Source organism: Cupressus sempervirens, chromosome 5 (genome assembly GCF_028749045.1).
Source record: "Cupressus sempervirens isolate cs-2001-9-10 chromosome 5, ASM2874904v1, whole genome shotgun sequence".
NCBI lineage: Eukaryota > Viridiplantae > Streptophyta > Pinopsida > Cupressales > Cupressaceae > Cupressus > Cupressus sempervirens.
Window position 1 is genome coordinate 544,749,085 of NC_143122.1, and position 19,013 is coordinate 544,768,097.

General features: G+C 37.6%; 1 protein-coding gene across 4 annotated transcripts in view; it reads right to left on the reverse strand.

Annotated features, from left to right (window-relative positions):
• Positions 1–276: 276 nt before the first annotated feature.
• The window catches only part of DRIP2 (DREB2A-interacting protein 2), an 81,881-nt gene continuing 63,144 nt past the window's right edge, over positions 277–19,013 (reverse strand). For all 4 annotated transcript variants that reach the window (XM_089831781.1, XM_089831779.1, XM_089831782.1 and 1 more), the window contains exons 8-9: positions 2,175–2,247; positions 277–1,005 (exon numbers count right to left, since the gene is read on the reverse strand). In XM_089831781.1, the coding sequence (XP_089687907.1) occupies positions 778–1,005; positions 2,175–2,247 (301 nt within the window). In that variant the 3' untranslated portion in view covers positions 277–777. The remainder of the gene's footprint in view (positions 1,006–2,174; positions 2,248–19,013) is intronic.

The following is a 19,013-nucleotide window of genomic DNA, read 5'->3' on the forward strand; positions in this document are numbered from 1 at the left end:
ATAAAAACTAAAAGAAATTAACAAGTAAACATAGAATACATATTGAAATGCTAGATTTGTCACATCCTGGAACTCAATATCTTCAAGTTTTGATTTAAGTCTACATTTGTCAATTGGGTTTGTATTCTGCTTCATAAATATGACTAAAATAAGACTTGAATTTAAAACTTCTAAAAGAATTGAAACTCAGGAAGACCAGGGCACATTTGGTTGGTTTTAAAAGTAGATAGGCATGATTAGCCGAAAGCAATCTGTGATCTACTTCTGAAGGCTAACTGAAATCCGAATCCAAAAGGAATTATCACATAGCACAGTAAGTGTCAAATGACACTGATCATTCTTTTTCTGGTTAGATTATAACCAATATGAAACTAAAACCCATAAAGTAGGGATTCATATAAAAAATAAGAACTGGTATCAGTGGAAATCACAAGAATGCTCTCAAGCACAGCTTATGTTCCCAAAATCATTCAAGGAACACTGTTATTAACAAGTACTCTATTTCTCTCCTCACCACTATACCTCATTAGTAATTATATCATCCTCCGAAGAAAATCACAAGAATCATTAATTCCAAGTTTCCTCACAATGATATCTCTTGGCAGGATTCTATTCACAACGCCATGCCCATACTCCAAATGGCTCCCAAAGTTGTGAACACTACTCGTGTAGCCTAGATGACAAATTCTAAAGAATGAAACAATTTTGATACCTTTATTTGCATCTCATCTGCTGTGCATATATCCAACAAATTTCCTCAATATAAATAACTGCCAGCTAGGATGATCCTCGTGGAGACTTTCTTGCATAAATTAGCACCATCATAAACTCCTCTGCACTGGGGCTACTTGATTCTGAACTGAATCTAGAGTCAGCTCTTTCATGATCCATTTCCTGCAAAGAGGATAGCCGGTCTGTTGAAGCAGCATACTGTATCCAGAACTCCACAAGACTGTACAAGGATAGGCTTGGAACAATAGGTTGGCCACAGCATGTTATTTCAACCTACATCACAAGACCCGCAATGTTATCTAAAGCTACAACACGAGGCAGATTATAGGGAAAATGTAACACAAAAAGATACACCAAGAAATGATAGGTATTTGTTTTTGTATGATTATTGCTTTCTGAAATTGGAGATGACGATGATGATGATGATAATTATACTAATAATTGTTCACAAAACGATCAATGATGTCACAATAAATACATAACAAGAAGCAAATAAATTTGCTAAATAATGGGATTTATTCCATGGCATTAATACAACCTGAATATTTGTTCCAGGTCCTCAAACAAAACAGAAGTTAATTTGGGATTCATAAACTCTATGCAAAAAACCATACTGAAACTCCATCAAAGGAATGCGGACTGTGTCACCATCCCCACACCCACAGTTTTTGGTCAGTATACTTGCAAACAGTATAGCAATATCCTTATTGATTTACTCAGGTACTTTAATTTGATCAGCATCCCCATCCTTATAACAGCACCCATACGGTATATCACCATGACCCCCGAGAAAGCCAGACTGTCAAAGAAAATAATCAAACATTACAATATCAAAATCGATTAAAACCAAAGTTACACAGCCCTGGGGGACGGAGGGACGGCTGAAGGGGGGAACAAATTTCCGGGACGGGGGGACCAATCTAGAAATTCATGACTAGAGGATTACCAGAAGTAAGAACTACTTTCATGCCTTTTCATTCCTCATTGATCCTAATGGAATGTCATGGTTCACTAATTTCAGGATTCCAACTAACTCAACCACCCTGAGTATATCTTCTATTAGAAAATGAAAAACTGCTTGAGTTTAAAGTAGATCATAAAACATTTAAATGTTCATATTGGTGCAAAAACCAGTTAATCATAAAACAGCATGTTTCTTGATTTCCAAATCTACACTAGCATATCTCGTCTTAAAGAGTTAAATGCTTCAGCACTAAACTTTGAAAGTGTGACATTCTCAAAGATATGGCAATGTTGCTTGACATTCAATCTAATTACTGAATTAAAGTCTAATGTTACTCTAAGGCACAACTGTAGCACTTAGAAGAAAGCTGTCTTTAAAAGTTGAGCAAAATAAATTCAATGCTACAATATATCTATATTTATTATGTTAATTCTGAATAAAACATAACCAAAAATCCAGAAAGTGATAGAAAGATCACCTCAGATTCGTTTTTCAAGTCAAGCTTCTTTACAAGATATTTCTTCACATATGAAACAGGTACATTTCCATCTCTGTGACAATGGCAGATATATGATCTACTGTCAGCTTATTTAAGACTTTTTCACACGAATATAAAAAAGACATGATGGAATTTTTAAATTCAAAATATTGACAAAATTCAAAAATTCCTTCTAAAATAATATGGAATGTATTGAGTTTAAACATAATATCAAGTCTCTGATGTTTCTATTTATCACAAAACATTATATCTAAACCATTATTGTCCAGGGTTCAATGTTACATAAACATCAAAATTTGCTAAATTAGCAAAATTTGCTAAATTAGGTTCAAAATCATTCTCATGCATATCTAGGTATTTCATGAAGACTAAAGTCTTGCAACTTGAAAAGTGAAAAAACACAAGCAGCGTTAGCTTAAATGAATTTGTGTGCACCACTGCTAGGCAGTAATTACCGAAGTCATAACAGAGTGTTCCAGCAGTAAAAAGTCATGGAAACAAACATTGTTTGTTCCATCCAAAAGAAACTTCAATTTTAAGATTTAGTAAACTCCTGACCTATCTTTACTGGTCTTATGAATATGAACACTGGCATGCTTCAATTGATTTTCAATAAAATATGCAACTTCAAATTAATCATACATTATCCAGCTACATTCAAACAAAAAATTCTAACAAGAGGAGGATTGTGATATTGCTATCCAGATTTAACTGTGTGATTTTGAGTCACACTCATTGACCCATGTTTCGTGAGTAGTGATTCAACATGAATCCATCTCTCATGAGAATAAATAGAACACTTAGCATTCATTGGATCTAGGTGGTGCTCACAAGGGAGAAGCACTGGGACTTCTGTAATGATCCCATCTTTTGGCCTTCACGTTCTTTTAGCAGTTGACCAAGTGTGTGTGCGTTAGCCTTGTTCTACATGGTCTTGAGGGCTAACGAAGGGTTTAATGGGATCCTGGAGTGTTTTGGCCTAGTCATTTCCAGTTTGGGCCAAAACGAAGTTGATTTACTTAGTTTCAGGCATACTATTTTTAGTAAGTCGGCAGGACACAGTGCAGGTCAATTTTGGTGATTGGATTCGATACTCCTCGGTGAGAGCTTTCCGATGAGCTATCACTCACATTATTCGGAGTCCGATTGCTAATACATTTTAATGCTTGAAGTTTTATTAAAGTAACGTCTAATTTAATTGTAAAATATTAAAGTGTTACTTTAATATTTATTTTATGGTGATGTGTACCCAAGGGAGACGTAAGGGGTATTTTAATATATGTTTTATATATTACATATCTTTTATCCCACATTGCCCATATGAGTTGAGCGGACCCTTGGAAATAGAATAAAAGGAAGCATTTGTGGCTTCATTAGGCAGGTTGAATATGAGAAGAAATTGGTATGTGAGTTGCAGCTCAGTTCCTGGCATTTGAGGACGTCTATCCTGTCTTGTAACATTCTAGACGTCATTCCCTTGGGGTTTGGCCTTTGGAATTCTTTGTTTTTGGCTTCATTATCAGGCAGTTTAGTTGCATTTCCGGCTACAGGCAGATTTGGTATTTTGCTCATATCTTCTTCACTACTTGTCCGACGCTTATGCCGCTTTGAGGGAATGGTATTATGAAGGTAGTGGACTGATTGGAGGACAAAGTATTGTAGTAGCAAGTTCGTAAGCATGGGCTGAAGTATTATGACAATATTGCTGAAGTAATTAGTGAGTTGATAAATCTGCCATGTATTTGGTTTTATGAATTCTGAAAATAACATTTTATTAACAGCAGTTCATTTCCACTTTGCATATTGTTGTAGTTTTTTCTTGTTTATGTTGTATGATACCAATTCCATGCACGAAACACAACAAACAAATAAATGTTTGATTTCCAGAGTTATAAGGGGTTTTAAGAAGTTGAATGCAAACTGTTTGACATAATTCCTTTCAGCAATTTGGTTTAGTTTTTGGGACATTTAGGGGTGCCCATTACAATGGTATCAGAGCTATAAGTCCTGCCATCCTGTGGAGATCATATTGATAGCTAGATAAAGATGTATATTAGTCCAGATCAAGATGTGATGTTCAGACAGTTATTGGGTACATTAGAGAAGGAGCAACATATGCAACAAGAGCAGAATAGGCCAATGGATATGATGTTGCAGCTTATGGCTAGACAGATGGGCATCAACATTGATGATTTGTATGTTGCTCCAGAGCAGAAGGTAGTCGATTTCTCAGGTGGGATCGAGACACGTATAGAGCCAGCCAGCTATGATGTTGGTGATGTGGGCATTTCGACAGAGTCAGTAGAGACATGCGTGCGAAGTCAGGAGACCACATATGAAGCCTTGTCAGGGGATGATGATGTAGCAATAGTGGAATTAGGAGAATGTGAGGATACTACCATATCAGCAGCCACTTCTATGTCAGTTGAACCATCCAATGAGGAGTTTAATGGTATAAATGCAGTTGTTGATGTATTTTCTAATGAAGCCACACATGTTGATGATTATGAGTTTTCATCAACTACAAATTCAGTTCAGTTTTTTGTTGCAGCAGCTAATGTTGTTCCTATGTCCATATATTTCGATGCGGAAACACCTATTGTTGATACAATTAGCATGAGTACATATGGTTCACCTATAGGTACATCTTTTTCAATGCGTGATGGTGATAATATGCATTCCAGTCCAATATATATTATGTGGATGGATACAGAGAAGAAAACGTTTCATAGATCTTCCATGGAGTTTCCTTATGGTGACATTCTAACTTCATCAGCACAAGTTTTGAATGCTAGGCTACAGGGGTTGGTTCTGATGATGCGGGTTTGCAGTTGGTTTAACTTCCATATGGATATCACACATTACTTCAATTGGGACCCAGGTGGAGGTTGGCGTTCATTATGTTACTTAATTGCTTGAGGACAAGCAATTTCAAGGAGGGCGGATTTGTAATGATCCCATCTTTTGGCCTTCACGTTCTCCAAAGTCTAAGTGGAGCCTGTAATGTCCTCATTTTAGCAGTTGACCAAGTGTGTGTGTGTTAGCCTTGTTCTACATGGTCTCGAGGGCTAACGAAGGGTTCAATGGGATCCTAGAGTGTTTTGGCCTAGTCATTTCCAGTTTGGGCCAAAACGAAGTTGATTTACTCAGTTCCAGGCATACTTACTATTTTTAGTAAGTCGGCAGGACACAGTGCAGGTCAATTTTGGTGATTGGATTCGATACTCCTCGGTGAGAGCTTTTCGATGAGCTATCACTCGCATTATTCGGAGTCCGATTGCTAATACATTTTAATGCCTAAAGTTTTATTAAAGTAACATCTAATTTAATTGTAAAATATTAAAGTGTTACTTTAATATTTATTTTATGGTGATGTGTACCCAAGGGAGACATAAGGGGTATTTTAATATATGTTTTATATTACACATCTTTATCCCACATTGCCCATATGAGTTGAGCGGACCCTTGGAAATAGAATAAAAGGAAGCATTTGCGGCTTCATTAGACAGGTTGAATATGAGAAGAAATTGGTGTGTGAGTTGCAGCTTTGTTTTCGGCATTTGAGGACGTCTATCCTCTCTTGTAACATTCTAGACGTCATTCCCTTGGGGTTTGGCCTTTGGAATTCTTTCTTATTGGCTTCATTATCAGGCAGTTTAGTTGCATTTCCGGCTACAGGCAGATTTGATATTTTGCTCATATCTTCTTCACTACTTGTCCAACGCTTATGCCGCTTGGAGGGAATGGTATTATGAAGGTAGTGGACTGATTGGAGGACAAAGTATTGTAGCAGCAAGTTCGTAAGCATGGGCTGGATTATTATGACAATATTGCTTAAGTAATTAGTGAGTTGATAAATCTGCTATGTATTTGATTTTATGAATTCTGAAAATAACATTTTATTAGCAGCAGTTCATTTCCACTTTGCATATCATTGTAGTTGCTTTCTTGTTTATGTTGTATGATACCAATTCCATGCACGAAACACAACAAACAATAAATGTTTGATTTCCGGAGTTATAAAGGGGTTTAAAACATTAAACAGAGAAATAAGAGGTTGCATGCAAATTGTTTGACAAAATTCCTTTCAGCAAATTGGTTTAGTTTTTGGGACATCCAGGGGTGTCCATTACAACTTCCCGGGAGGTCACCCATCCCAATACTACTCCAGCCTGAGTGTGCTTAACTGCAGAGTTTCCTCCATAGTTAAACCCAAAGCTTGCAACCCCATTTGCAAAACCTTCACCAAGTGTCGTGCCTTATGAACCATTCATTAGAAAGCCCCTTAAGCTCATCAATTGATAAGTAGGAGATAATTTCCACAACAAGTCAAATAGTGATATTGCTATTAGGATTTAACTGTGTGATTTTGAGTCAAACTCATTGACCCATGTTTCATGACAGTACTGCTTCACCCCTGTGAGCATCACCTAGATCCAATGAGTGCTAAGTGTCCCATTTATTCTCATGAGAGATGGATTCATGTTGAATCACTACTCATGAAACATGGGTCAATGAGTTTGACTCAAAATCACACAGTTAAATCCTGATAGCAATATCACAATTTGACTTGCTGTGGAAATTATCTCCTACTTATCAAAAGGAGGATTCTCAGTACTTTTACTTCTTTCTTTCCCAGGCATTCTAAAAGATGCAGACCTCCTTTCCTGTGTTTGCACACACAAACAATACAGACAACTACAAGACTGCTTAGGAAGGTTCAGAAGCAACGACATATTAAGGCTCACTATAGTGAATGGCACTGCCTTACTCTATTCATAGAAAGCTATCCCATTACATTCTTCATTGATCCTAATGGAATGTCACAGCTCACTAATTTCAGGATTCCAACTAACTCAATCACACCGAGTATCTCTTATATTAGAAAATAAAAACATTAAGAATGCCCAAAGGATTTGATTAAAACTGCATCACAAGAGGCCTATCACTTACATTTTATAAAGTACCCATGGTTTATCCTTTGTAGGCTTATATCAACATTTATGCCCTAATGATGACTTCTGGGTTTTATTTTTAGTATTTGTGTACATATGTCTCCTTCAGATTCATTAATCAACAAAGTTCTTATTGCAGGTTTATGGTCAAAAGCCACATATGCTGACCCATAGGTCTTGAACACAATTCTTGTGTCCATAGGCTTAGCTGTATGTATTGTTCTGAACAAAAACAATATTTGTAGATTACTGCAACAATATAAAGAAAACTAGTAAGGCAACAAGCAAAACTGAAATTTTCAAGAGCATCTACTAGAGCCCAGATTTAGTCAACTGCAGTATTAATATCACATACAGGCTCACCAAAATCAACAGAAAGTGTGCTAATTAGAGGGCATAAAAATTAATTTGCAGACTACAACAACAGACATCAAATGCAAATGTTAACAACAGCCGCAATAATATCTATTTTACTTTCCCCTAGCTAGAGAAATATATAGCAAAAGAAAACATATTAATATTCTTAGTGACCAAAATAGGGTCAGTGCAACTAAAAAAACCCTAGATGCTGAATATATATATACTAGAACAATTTAACCCTTAGTTGAAAGGGTAAGCCCACAATGGGTACAGCCTAAAACCAGGTAACAAGAACATGCATAATTATGATGCCGCGTCATGCTGACATCATTCAGAAATTAGCGATTCAGTTTTAAGCTATGTTCCCCATGTTTCTGGATGGGGATGGAATTGGACAGGTGGCTGCATTGCCAGGAGGAAGATGGCAGGGAAGCCATTTTAAGGGGACAGCAAGGGATGACTATTAAAAAAATAGAAAAAATATAAAAAACAAATTGAAATTTCAAAGATTCATATGATAGCATTGATAAGGCAATCATCATTTGCATCATAGAACGTTAACACAACATTAGAATTCAATTGACAATTTCAAATCGTAATTGTAAAATATAACAAATAAATTAAGTTTTAACTAAAGTTAATGCATTTACTGACAATGTGCATATATATTATATTAAAATTTACAACAAAATTGCCCAAAGGCTGAAATTTTCAACTACAAAATGACAGATATAGAAATATGCATCCATCGCTAATCAGCATTTTAAATTTCCCAACACTGCATCAAAATTGGAGTCTGAGTCAATGCCACTTGGTCTTCTTTTGCCCTTTGCTCACTTCTAGTCCCTACCTTCACTTGGTTCTCACAGCTATGCTCTTCTTTTTCTTCTTTTCATAATTTACAAGATGACACAAATGAGCCCTTCTTTGGTATTGATTGATATAGTGTTTTTATTGGTTCAGGTTTTATGTAAAGGGGTGTACTTATTAAAAAGGGAAGGGAAACTTGCTAGGCTGTAGGGGATGACCAGGGCACTAGCCATCCTTGCCATTTTTTAAACTTTCATAAATCTCTAGGGACATTTCCAAATTTAAAAAACTGGGGTAAGTAGTCAGGACGCTTTCTATCCATCCCCTTGTCCTTGTATTGTTCCTTTTGGGGAAGTTCTTATTTTGACTGAAACTGCTTCCCCTGGCTAAATCAAAAGAGAAAATTGCACAAAATCGTGATGAAAAGCCTAAAGTTTCAACCATCTATATGCCATCAAAGGATTGTTTGCTATACGTCACAAACTACCATCATGGCTGGAAAAATAAAATAAAATATTATAATGTTCTTTTTTTTTAACCTTAATTTCATTTGGATTGGCTTTGATTTCTTAATCCTAAATTTGAGCTCTAAAAGGGTTTCGTCTTGGTGTCTGATGAATTAAACATATTAGAGCCATAAAACTAAATCCCATGATTTTCCCTATTGATTGATTTATTTTTAGATACAGCAAATCCTGGGAAGCCTAAGCTAATCCCATCATTTCTGAAGTAGTCAAAGACTCTTGCACCATAGTATACTCAACTATATTATTCACAGCATCCTTCCTCATAAAAGATACTTCTTTACTAATTTCCTTCTTAAAATGACCATTTACAAAAAATCTCTGTAACGACCAGCTACTAATATAGTGTATACACAACCGCCACTTGAAAACCAAAAGCTCGCAATCTAACATTTTAACAAAAAATGATGGAAAGATATTACAAAAAATACACAGTTACTGCACAAATATCAAATATCTCATGCCAAATTGATCCTAAATAAGCTACACAGTTGCTGTCATTAATATGGAACATAAAAAATCAAATGAACTTATAGAGTTTACCATTTCTTATTCCAGTATACTAAACCCAACCACAAAGGATTTATATGTTTCACGACTCCAAAACATGGATGTATCAAGAGCTTGGAGAAAAGCAGAAAACAGAGAAATCAAAGTGAGAATTTCTAGAAAGGAACACCAAGGGAACACCTGGAAATAATCAAGGGCATCAAGAACCAACATCCTGCAGTTTAAAAATAGCAAAACAAAAAGAAACAATTAAAAACCACTGTCCACAAGGTTGATAAGGTGCAAAGAGATGTTGTTGATATAGTGTCTTCTAAGTTGGGATTATTAATATTTATATTAAGGGTAATGATAATTCTCTGTAAGTAGAGTTTTATGTGTCTGACATGAAGATGCTGGATGTAATTGAGTGCTTGATATATGTTGATTAAGTTATCCTCAGTTTTTTATTTGTCTATATTTAAAATATAAATATTAATTCTTATATATTATTTTAATAGTCTCCTCATAATAATAAGAAGAAATTCTTTTCCCCATAAGCAAATCTCCAAGCCTCCATGTTCTCTCATTCCTGAATTCACACACAATTCAAAATTTTGCCCTAGAATGACTTCATTATAGCTCTCCACCATCTACATAAAAAATATACAAACATCCAATCGAAAGATCTTAACCATTTAGCTATCTCCTCCAACACTGACCATTGCATACATATCATTAATTGAGACAACCCTGTTCATGTTACTGAATATCTTGTATTGCTTAACTTACATGGTGCTTGCCATGCCTAACTCTTATTTGAGAAAGCATTTGTATTCCACCAGCTTTAATATTAATCCATTAGATTCATGTATCTGGAGTCTGGACTATGCAAATATAGCATAATTTCATTAATAGTAAATACCCATGAACCAAGAGAACATAAAAAATAGAATAATATCTCTTTTTGATTAGTAAAATTTGTTATTATATTAATAATGTTCAAAGTAGTTACATTATATTTTCAAAATATATCATAACCTTCCCCATGTCATTCATATGTCTTACACAGCATGTCATATTTTCAAGACAGAAATCTCCCCCACCCACCCCCCATCCCTCCACATCAGCATTGTTTTACACATATAGTGCACCCTTGTCTACATTCATCTAGCAATATCATTACACGCCTCTATAGCAGTTTGGCAAAACAATTCCAAGTGTGTTAAAGCACAAAATATGCTATACGTTCGTAAGCTACTTGATGGATTGCCAACAGAAGCACAACAACACCTCAAATGGTCCAAGGTCCATGACGTTCATCCCTACATCAATTCAGACCAAGTGTACCTTCCTCTGCAGCCCCCTCTCCAGTTTCCCATGTATGGTCACCCATTTCTTCCTCGCTCTATTTTGGGTTCATGCTATCCTCAATTCGACACCTACCCACACCTTGCTCCTTTATTTCCTCCTACGGGCTCCTTGGTTTTGGTCACCCACATTCTGATTTAAAGCTCTGAATAGTCTTCCAATTTGAATTTGAATTTGGTGACATCAAATTCCACTTAGCTTTTCCTAGAGTTGATGACTTTTTATCAATCCTTCATATGATCACCCAAGACCCGCCACGTTTGTTGGGCATGTTCCCTTCTACCCTGGCGATTGGACACAACCTTGTCAAGACTGAAATGATGCAACTATGATGGGTAACCCATAACTCATCTCCACTCTCCCACTGCAGTACAAAATTCTCTCCCAAGTTTTGCTATGTGCAAGGTCTCAAGCCCCACCCTCCACTTGGCTCTGACACATCTAGCTACCACTCCATGCACCTCTAACCTTGAACTAACTTTAACCCCCTCGCACAGAAAAGTGACGAAATTTCTATGTTAGCTCTCAATTTGTAGTTTGTCAAGAGAAAGATGTAGCCCAAAAGCCCCCTAACCATGAGTAGGAACCATAGGTCATCTGCAATAAAAACATGTTTGAGCCACTCTAGTGTAACCTCGACCTGAAAAAGCATCTCCTACTTAGGTAATCACAAGCTAAAATTGACTTCCATGATCATAGACCACACTATTACTTCCCTTCACTCCAACAAAATGCAATGAATATTGAGATCATCCGCTTGCCATTTGTACACCATCTTTTTCTCAAGTGGCCAACAAACTTAATACACGTGTGTTGAGTTGTATCGACATCCTTCATCATTTACTTCTTCATTTACTCGTGTACTTTCATATGCTTAGTCATCTTTGGTTACAACCACCAAGATTTTTCACCTTAGCCTTGGGTCACCAACAATCCCATTTTTGGTATCCACACCTAGGGGTTTTATCCATGTCCTCCCTTCCCTAAGTATCACTTCTCTAGGGCATTTCTTGACTTTAGCACTCATCTTGGCGAATTTCATCCACCCCTATCCTACTCTACTAGAATGCTAAGTGGAATGTAAGCATCCTCTTCTAGTGTGTACAACACTTCTTTAGGCCTCCTGCCACCTTCTTGTCCTTCAAATGCTTGTTGAACTATTTCAACGTCTTTCAACAATTACTACCTATCACATCATGTGCTTAGTCATCAATGGTGTCCACCGCCAGAGATTATTCACCTCACCATTAGTTTATTGGCATTTCCACCTTTGTTATCCGCCTCGAGGTATTTTATCTACCAAATCCTCTCTTCCTTAGATGCCACCTCTCTTGGATTTCTCACATCCTTTGTGTCCGCCACTGAGAAATTTATCCACCTCAACTTTGGTTTATTGACATTTCTAACCTTGGTGTCTACCATTACGATTTTATCCACCATGTCATCCCCTTCCCTAGTTGTTGTTTCTCCAAGGGATTTATAATCTTTGTTGTCCACCTCTAGAGAATTTCTCCATTGTGTCTTCCCTTCCCTAGGTGTCACTGCTCCACATTTCTCACCTAGTTTTCTTTGTCGTCTACCAACTTGGATAGGGAGTTTGCCACCGCATTGCCTTCCCTATATACATGAAATACTTTCAAGTTGTGAAAAACCTCCAATTTTTTCTGCGCTATAGTTATTATCTTATCAATTTTCCATACATGAGACTTTCCTTCCCCAATGGTATCAACTATGATTTGCGAGTTTCTCTCCAAATGTAAATGTTCCACATTCAATCTTTTGTCCATCTCTACTACTACCAATGTTGCCTTGACTTTTGCTATCATTTGTCAATACTCTAGTTTCTTTGCCTCCATGGCTAGAATGTTACCTTTTGAATCCCTCACCACAAAGCCTGCACTTAATGGCCCTAGGTTACCTTTTGATGCCCCATCAAAGTGTAACTTAATCCATCCAATCTATGGCACTTCCCTTTGCACCTTACTCCTAGAAAATTTGTATGATCAGCCTGTGTGAGCCCATTAACAGGCCAACACATACCACTATTATGATGAAAGAAAAAGCTGAAAATTGTTGAGAATATTAAGATAGTATGCAATCTTATGGTCTAATAGTAGTACTACAAAGTTCTTAGTAAACTTGAATGAAAGTCGGAATCAAAAGTAAATCATGGAATAAAAGTTAAACTCACGATTTCAAACTCTCCAAGTAGTTGCAAGTTATTTTATCGGCCAAGTAAATAGCCCATTAAACCATGTCATTGAGTTTTGGTAGGTCTTTGGCAAGTTTTGATGGGTACTCCGAAGTCTTGCCAATCTAATGAATTTAAATATTTTTTAATTTGCTTGGTTTTGCAAGTTTTTGCCAAGTCATGAAGTCAAGGTGTAAAATGGGTTGTCTTTCCAAATGGTGAGTTAAGAAATTTTGGTCATACAATTGGCAACTTAAGAAAGTTCAAGAAATATAAAAAAACCAATTATTATAAACAATATACGAGAAGAGATAATCGCACTACAATTCTCCTACTCATTTTTTGAATTGCTTGGGATCATTGTTGGTATTGTTATGGAGGGGCCAGCCCCTCCGTATCTAGACCTCCCTCCATCCACCAATTTCTCTCTACTTGAATCTGATGCCTGTGTTGGGATCTCAAGATGCTAGGTGGATCCTTAATGCATGTGATTTTGCTTTTAGTCCACCTCATTTGCAAGCTTGTGCTGATGGTGGTAGTTCTAAGTTGAGGCTAGCCCCTAATGTCACTGTGCAGAATAGATCTACAATGAATGTTCCTACAGTGGGCTTAACCGTTTAGGCCAACTCCATTCCCAAGGATGGATACGCCTAATCCATCCCTAGAGAATGTTTCGTCAAATCAAGTTGGTGCTTGGAAAAATACCCTTGTGGGTTAGCCACACTTTATGTTAGAAATCACACAACCACAGGTCTCTCAATGTGAAGAGGGTTTCAAAAGTTGCCTCCCAAACAATATCACAGGTAACATTGCTTCTTCCTTCCACTTTTGCTTGGTTGGAAGATTTATGATGTTTAGACTCATGATTGACGTTGTTAGGTGGGTTAACTCAAGGAAGGAGCTAAAGGGGAGCGTTGGCATCTCTGCCATGCTAGGAGGACTTTTCCAATTCACAGCTGAGGAAGATTTCATTTTTTTAAATTTCTAGTTCTTGTAGCTATGGGAAGCATAGCTTGGCCCTCTCTCAATGGAAGACAGGGTTTGACCCTAGTGTTGAACTCCATTGCTTGGCCCCTATCTAGGTCAATTTACCTGGCCTCCTGCTAGAGTTTTGGGATGAAAGAGTTTTTAGGTGGATAGGTAATTCCTTTGGCCACTTTGTTGTTATTCACAATGTCATAGTTCAGAATTTCAGACTTGTTTATACCAGGTTTTGTGTGAATGTGGCAGTGAATAGGCCCCTCCCTAACTTCATTTCACTCAAATCCAAGTCAGCCAAACAGACACAAGCTATTGTCTATGAGAATGCCTTTTTATATTGCCAACGTTACACTAAGCATGGGCATGTTATACCTGATTGTAAGGCTCCCCCTCGTCGAAGGACCCAAAGCTGAAGAAGGTGTCGACATCGAGTGTTGTGGGGGAAAGTCTTGCAGTGACTCCCCTAGAGGGTGTGCTGCTATTGTGATGGATATCGGTTCTAACCAAGTATCAAAGGAGATGGAGAACTTTCAGGGACCAATGGAAGGGAAATACCCCTTTCTGGATGGTATTCTAAATCTAATAAAGACACTGGAGCAATATTGTTTACAAGATTTTCTCGAAGGTCATTGTTAATAGATTAAAGCCCCTACAAGATTGATTCATAACCCCTTCCTAGAAGAGCTTTTTCCTTGGAAGGCAAATCCTCAATACTGCTATCATCGCCCATAAAGTTATCCATCCTATGGAGAAGTGCAAAAAAAAAGGCATTGTTTTAAAGTTAGATATTTATAAGGCTTATGATTAGGTTAACTGGAACTTTGTGTATGTTGTTCTCTTGAAGTTGGGTTTTCAATGAAGGTTTATAAGAATTATTAAGTGGTAGAAAGTGTCCATTATTATGTGCTAGTGAATGGATCCCCCTTGGGGTTTCGTTAAAGCAAGGAAGGGGCTTAAACAAGGTGACCCTCTACCACCATATCTATTCATTATGGTTGCGGAAGTCTTGCGAAGGATTTTTTCCTCTCTAGTCACAAGTAGTAGAATTCAAGGTGTGAAAGCCGCCTCTACCTTACCCCTAAGGTCTTGCAACAATATCTTGATGATACCTTTTTGTTTGGTTTATCATCTATTGTTGAAGCCAAAGAATGGAAAAATCTTTTGGAAGACTATGCGACCGCTTCAAGGCAACAAAACAATTAAAACAAGAGTAAAATCTATTTCTTTAATATTGATTTAAACCTCCAACTAAAGATCATCAATATTCTTGGCTGTAAAGCTACTGATTTTGAAACACTTGCCTAGGATTTCCCTTAATCGAACTCAATTTTGGAGAGAATGTAGAAGAAGTTGGCTTGATGGAAAGGAAAATTTCCAAGAAACATTGGCAAACTCCAATTGTTGTTAGCCTCCCTACAGGTCATTTTGGTTTACTTCCTTTCCTTGTTCAAGATCTCTAGGAGATGGCAGATAAGCTAGCGAATATCCAAAGGAACTTCTTGCAGATGGGAATGGAGGAGAAGACCAGACTTAGCCTTGTCAGTTGGGAGGTTACTTGCAAGCCCGAACTTGTGGGGGTTTGGGCATTTGGAGGATCTTAGACCTTAATAAAGCTCTACTCACCAAGGTTGGTTGGATCCTCACTTTGGACTTAACTTTTTGGTGTTAGATCACAAAGGCCAAGTATTTTAATAATTTGACTTTCCCCACTCTTTTATCTTCCAATGACCTCCCTGTGGGGTCTAAAATATGAAGCAACATAGTTAAATGCTAAAGCTTGTTGAGGGAAGGTTTAAGGTGGCAGGTTGGTAATGGTGACAAGATCAAACACTAGGAAGAAACTTGGATAAGTAATAAACCCTTGGCTATGGGTCATTTCAGCTATCTCATGAAGGACCCGAAGAACCATTTTGGTTACCATGTTGTAGACTGTTTTTCCCCATCGAGAGATTGGAAAACATTGTTAGATGCGCTTGGGAATGCCCCCCAACTTGTTCGACAGGGGGCAGGAACTTCACAACGTGATGTTCGTAGTGAGAATCCCCATCTCTCCCACTGTGGAAAAGTTTGTTTGGGATAAAAGCAAGTTTGGCTCCTTATTAGTCAAGTCGTCTTATGTTCACATCGAAAGCTCTATTAATGATTCCAATTGTGGGAGACATGTCTGGAATGCTTAACTTCTACCAAAAAATAATTTATTTTGGTAGATTTCTCTTGATAAGTTAATGGTAAAATCCTCACTATTGACAATCTTTAAAGAAGGGTCTTCCACTTGACCAATTAGTGTGTCTTATGCAAGCAAGAGGAAGGAGGTAAAAATCATTTGCTCATTCACTATCCATTTTCTACTGAGGTGTGGTTCAAGGTGGTTTAATAAATTCAATACTACCTAGGTCTTTTTGGAGGATTTGCAGCAATTTGTCCAGAATTGGGTGTGCCCCTCAATACAACCTGTAGTTAGACAACTATGGAAATTTGTCCCACCCCCCTCCCCCCCACATCTGTTGGAACCTATGGAAGGAGAGAAATAATCATATTTCTAGAGGAAATTATAACATTGTTCATATGGTGGTATCCATAATTGAGAAATTGCTGGTGGAGAATAATGTTGTCTATAAGCAGAAGGCCCCAATGAATCCTCCTACAAATGATTGTTTGTTGGCTAAGAAGTGGAAATCGCATGACACCTACAAGTTTGATAATTCCAAGAAGTTGGCCAAAATGAACAAAAAGTGGTCTCCACTACAACTCAACTTTGATGTTATCGCCACAGGAGGAGAAATTATAAGGGATGGAATGGGTAACTTGGTCTTGGCCTACACTTACAATTTATGCTCTATCTCAAGTAAATTAGTCGAAGTCTTGGCTCTCTTTTGGGGCCTTAGGTATGCAATTTCAATTGGTTCAAGGAAGCTGATTATTGAAGGATACTACAAATTAATCATAGAGATCATTAAAGGGAAGATGAACGTCTATTGGAGGATCCATAATGTCATAAAGGACATCTGGTTGATGTTGACAAAGCTGGAGGAATTCACCATCCAACACATAAATAGGGAGGGAAACGTTGTTGCAAACTCCCTGGAAGCTAAGGGCCTCAAAAAGGAGGGAATGAGGTGTTAGGGGCAGCTGGCCTCCCTCCCATAGACTATGATATCCCTCATCAGGGGGGAACAAACCATTTCGGTTCAGCAGTGATTCAAACTTCCCTGCTTGGGGAATGACCTATCAACATCTATGGGCAATCACAACTAAGGTGAGCAAGCCCTTGATTTTAAATTTGAATTTTTACTGTTGCTTCATGACTTGCAAAAATGGGCCCCATTACCATCACCATAATCATGAGTTGGACATGACAAGTAAGATTAAAATCTTTTGTACATCAAACATAATGATCTCCATCAGCCTCAATAGTTGTCTTATGATGGCTACTATTAATTATAACTATTATTTCTTTAACCCAGTTTTAGGACACTTCTGTTGGGAATTAATCCTGATAAAAACGAAATTTTGGAACTTGACTCCTCGCCATTGTCTTGTTGTTAGCGTGTGCTTTCCTTGGGAAAGACACTAGGAATAATAATTACTCCTTTTGTCTTTTCTTGTATCTTGCCATTCTTAATCTAGGCTTACATCTTTGGGCTTTGCAACTGCCATAACTCACCTCTATTTGTTCATCCTATTTTTGCCATTATGGAGGACTCGAGTTTTGATTTTGAAATGGGAGGACATAGGGTCCGGGTTGAGCCGGATCACATTGAAGATAGCATCCACAACAATCCTTGTTTGTGGATGACTTTTGACGAGGGCAACATTTGTGACTTTCACAGAAGTTATGACAGGGTTTGATCAGAATTACTCTATGGAGTTTGTGAACAATTGGTCTGATGTGAGAGTCACTAAGGGAGGCATAATGTTTGAGGTCAACGAAGAGGTTATTGCACAGGCCACTGGGCTCTCGACCAAGGGAAGGGAAGTGGAAATAAAGAGTAAGGTTTCAAATGAGGCTAGTCTAAATAGATTTTTTCAAAGGAATGAAGAACCTACCAAACTGTTGGAGGCTTCAATCGATCGGAGTTCCCTCAACCTTGGGATCAAGTGCACATGGTTGTAATGAAATATTTTACTCTAGAAGGGTGTACTCTTGAAGGGTGGTTTGGGGTTTACTAATACTACCATTTTTTGTTATTGGATCTTTTTCATCACCGTAATCTTATCTCATTCCTCTTCTATTTTCTCCATTCTTCGGAATACATTATTATAGAGACATGAAAGCTTCATAGACAAGGTGGAAACTACACCATCCTCCACCAAGGCCTCATGTTTTGCCTTTATAATTTCCACTTAGCGTTGTGTCCTCCCAGAACCATCTCTGCTCATATTAGTAAACCCCAAACCACCCTTCAAGAGTAAAAAATGTTTAAATACCAAAAAAAAAACCATCGAACCCCTAGGGCTTCCCCTTCAAATTCCCATTTCAAATCTGGCCAGAAGAATATAATTTCTCTAGGGAGACCCTTTGTTGTTGTGAATAAGCCCTAAATGAGCCTAAATTTCACCTTGTTGCTAGAAAACCCAACTTAGATCCAACAAAATTTCTGCCAAGCTAAGGATGAAGGAGAAAGCCCTTAGAGAAAAATATGTGGAGGAGGATGATGATTCTAGCTAAAAGGGCAATGGTAAAAGCAAGGAGGAGGTCACTAATAATAGTACTGACTCCACTCACGTTTTTGCTAGCTTTAAAATGGATATTGTTGACCTTACTACAACCAAGCAAGAGGAAGGTAGTAAAAATACCTCTCCCATGAGTGCTACTTCCACTACCCATACCAAAGATAAAGGCAAACAAGTTGCCATTGAGGAAAGTTTGAAGGCACATAATGTTGGTGTGGGTGGAAAAGCTAAGGGTGTTTCTTGTGAGAGGTGTGTAGCCAATTTGGAAGAAATAAATAAAATTAAGAAAGATTTGGAAATCATAGACAAAAGCTTCACTAGGTTGGCTAACTTTACTGTGAAAGTTATGCATTCCTCCACCACCACTTTATGTTTGCTTCAACATAACAAGGAGAACCAAGAGGAGGACGTTGGTGGAGGTGCTGCCAAGAAGTTTGTCTAGGTTCTTAACTGATGATTGGACATG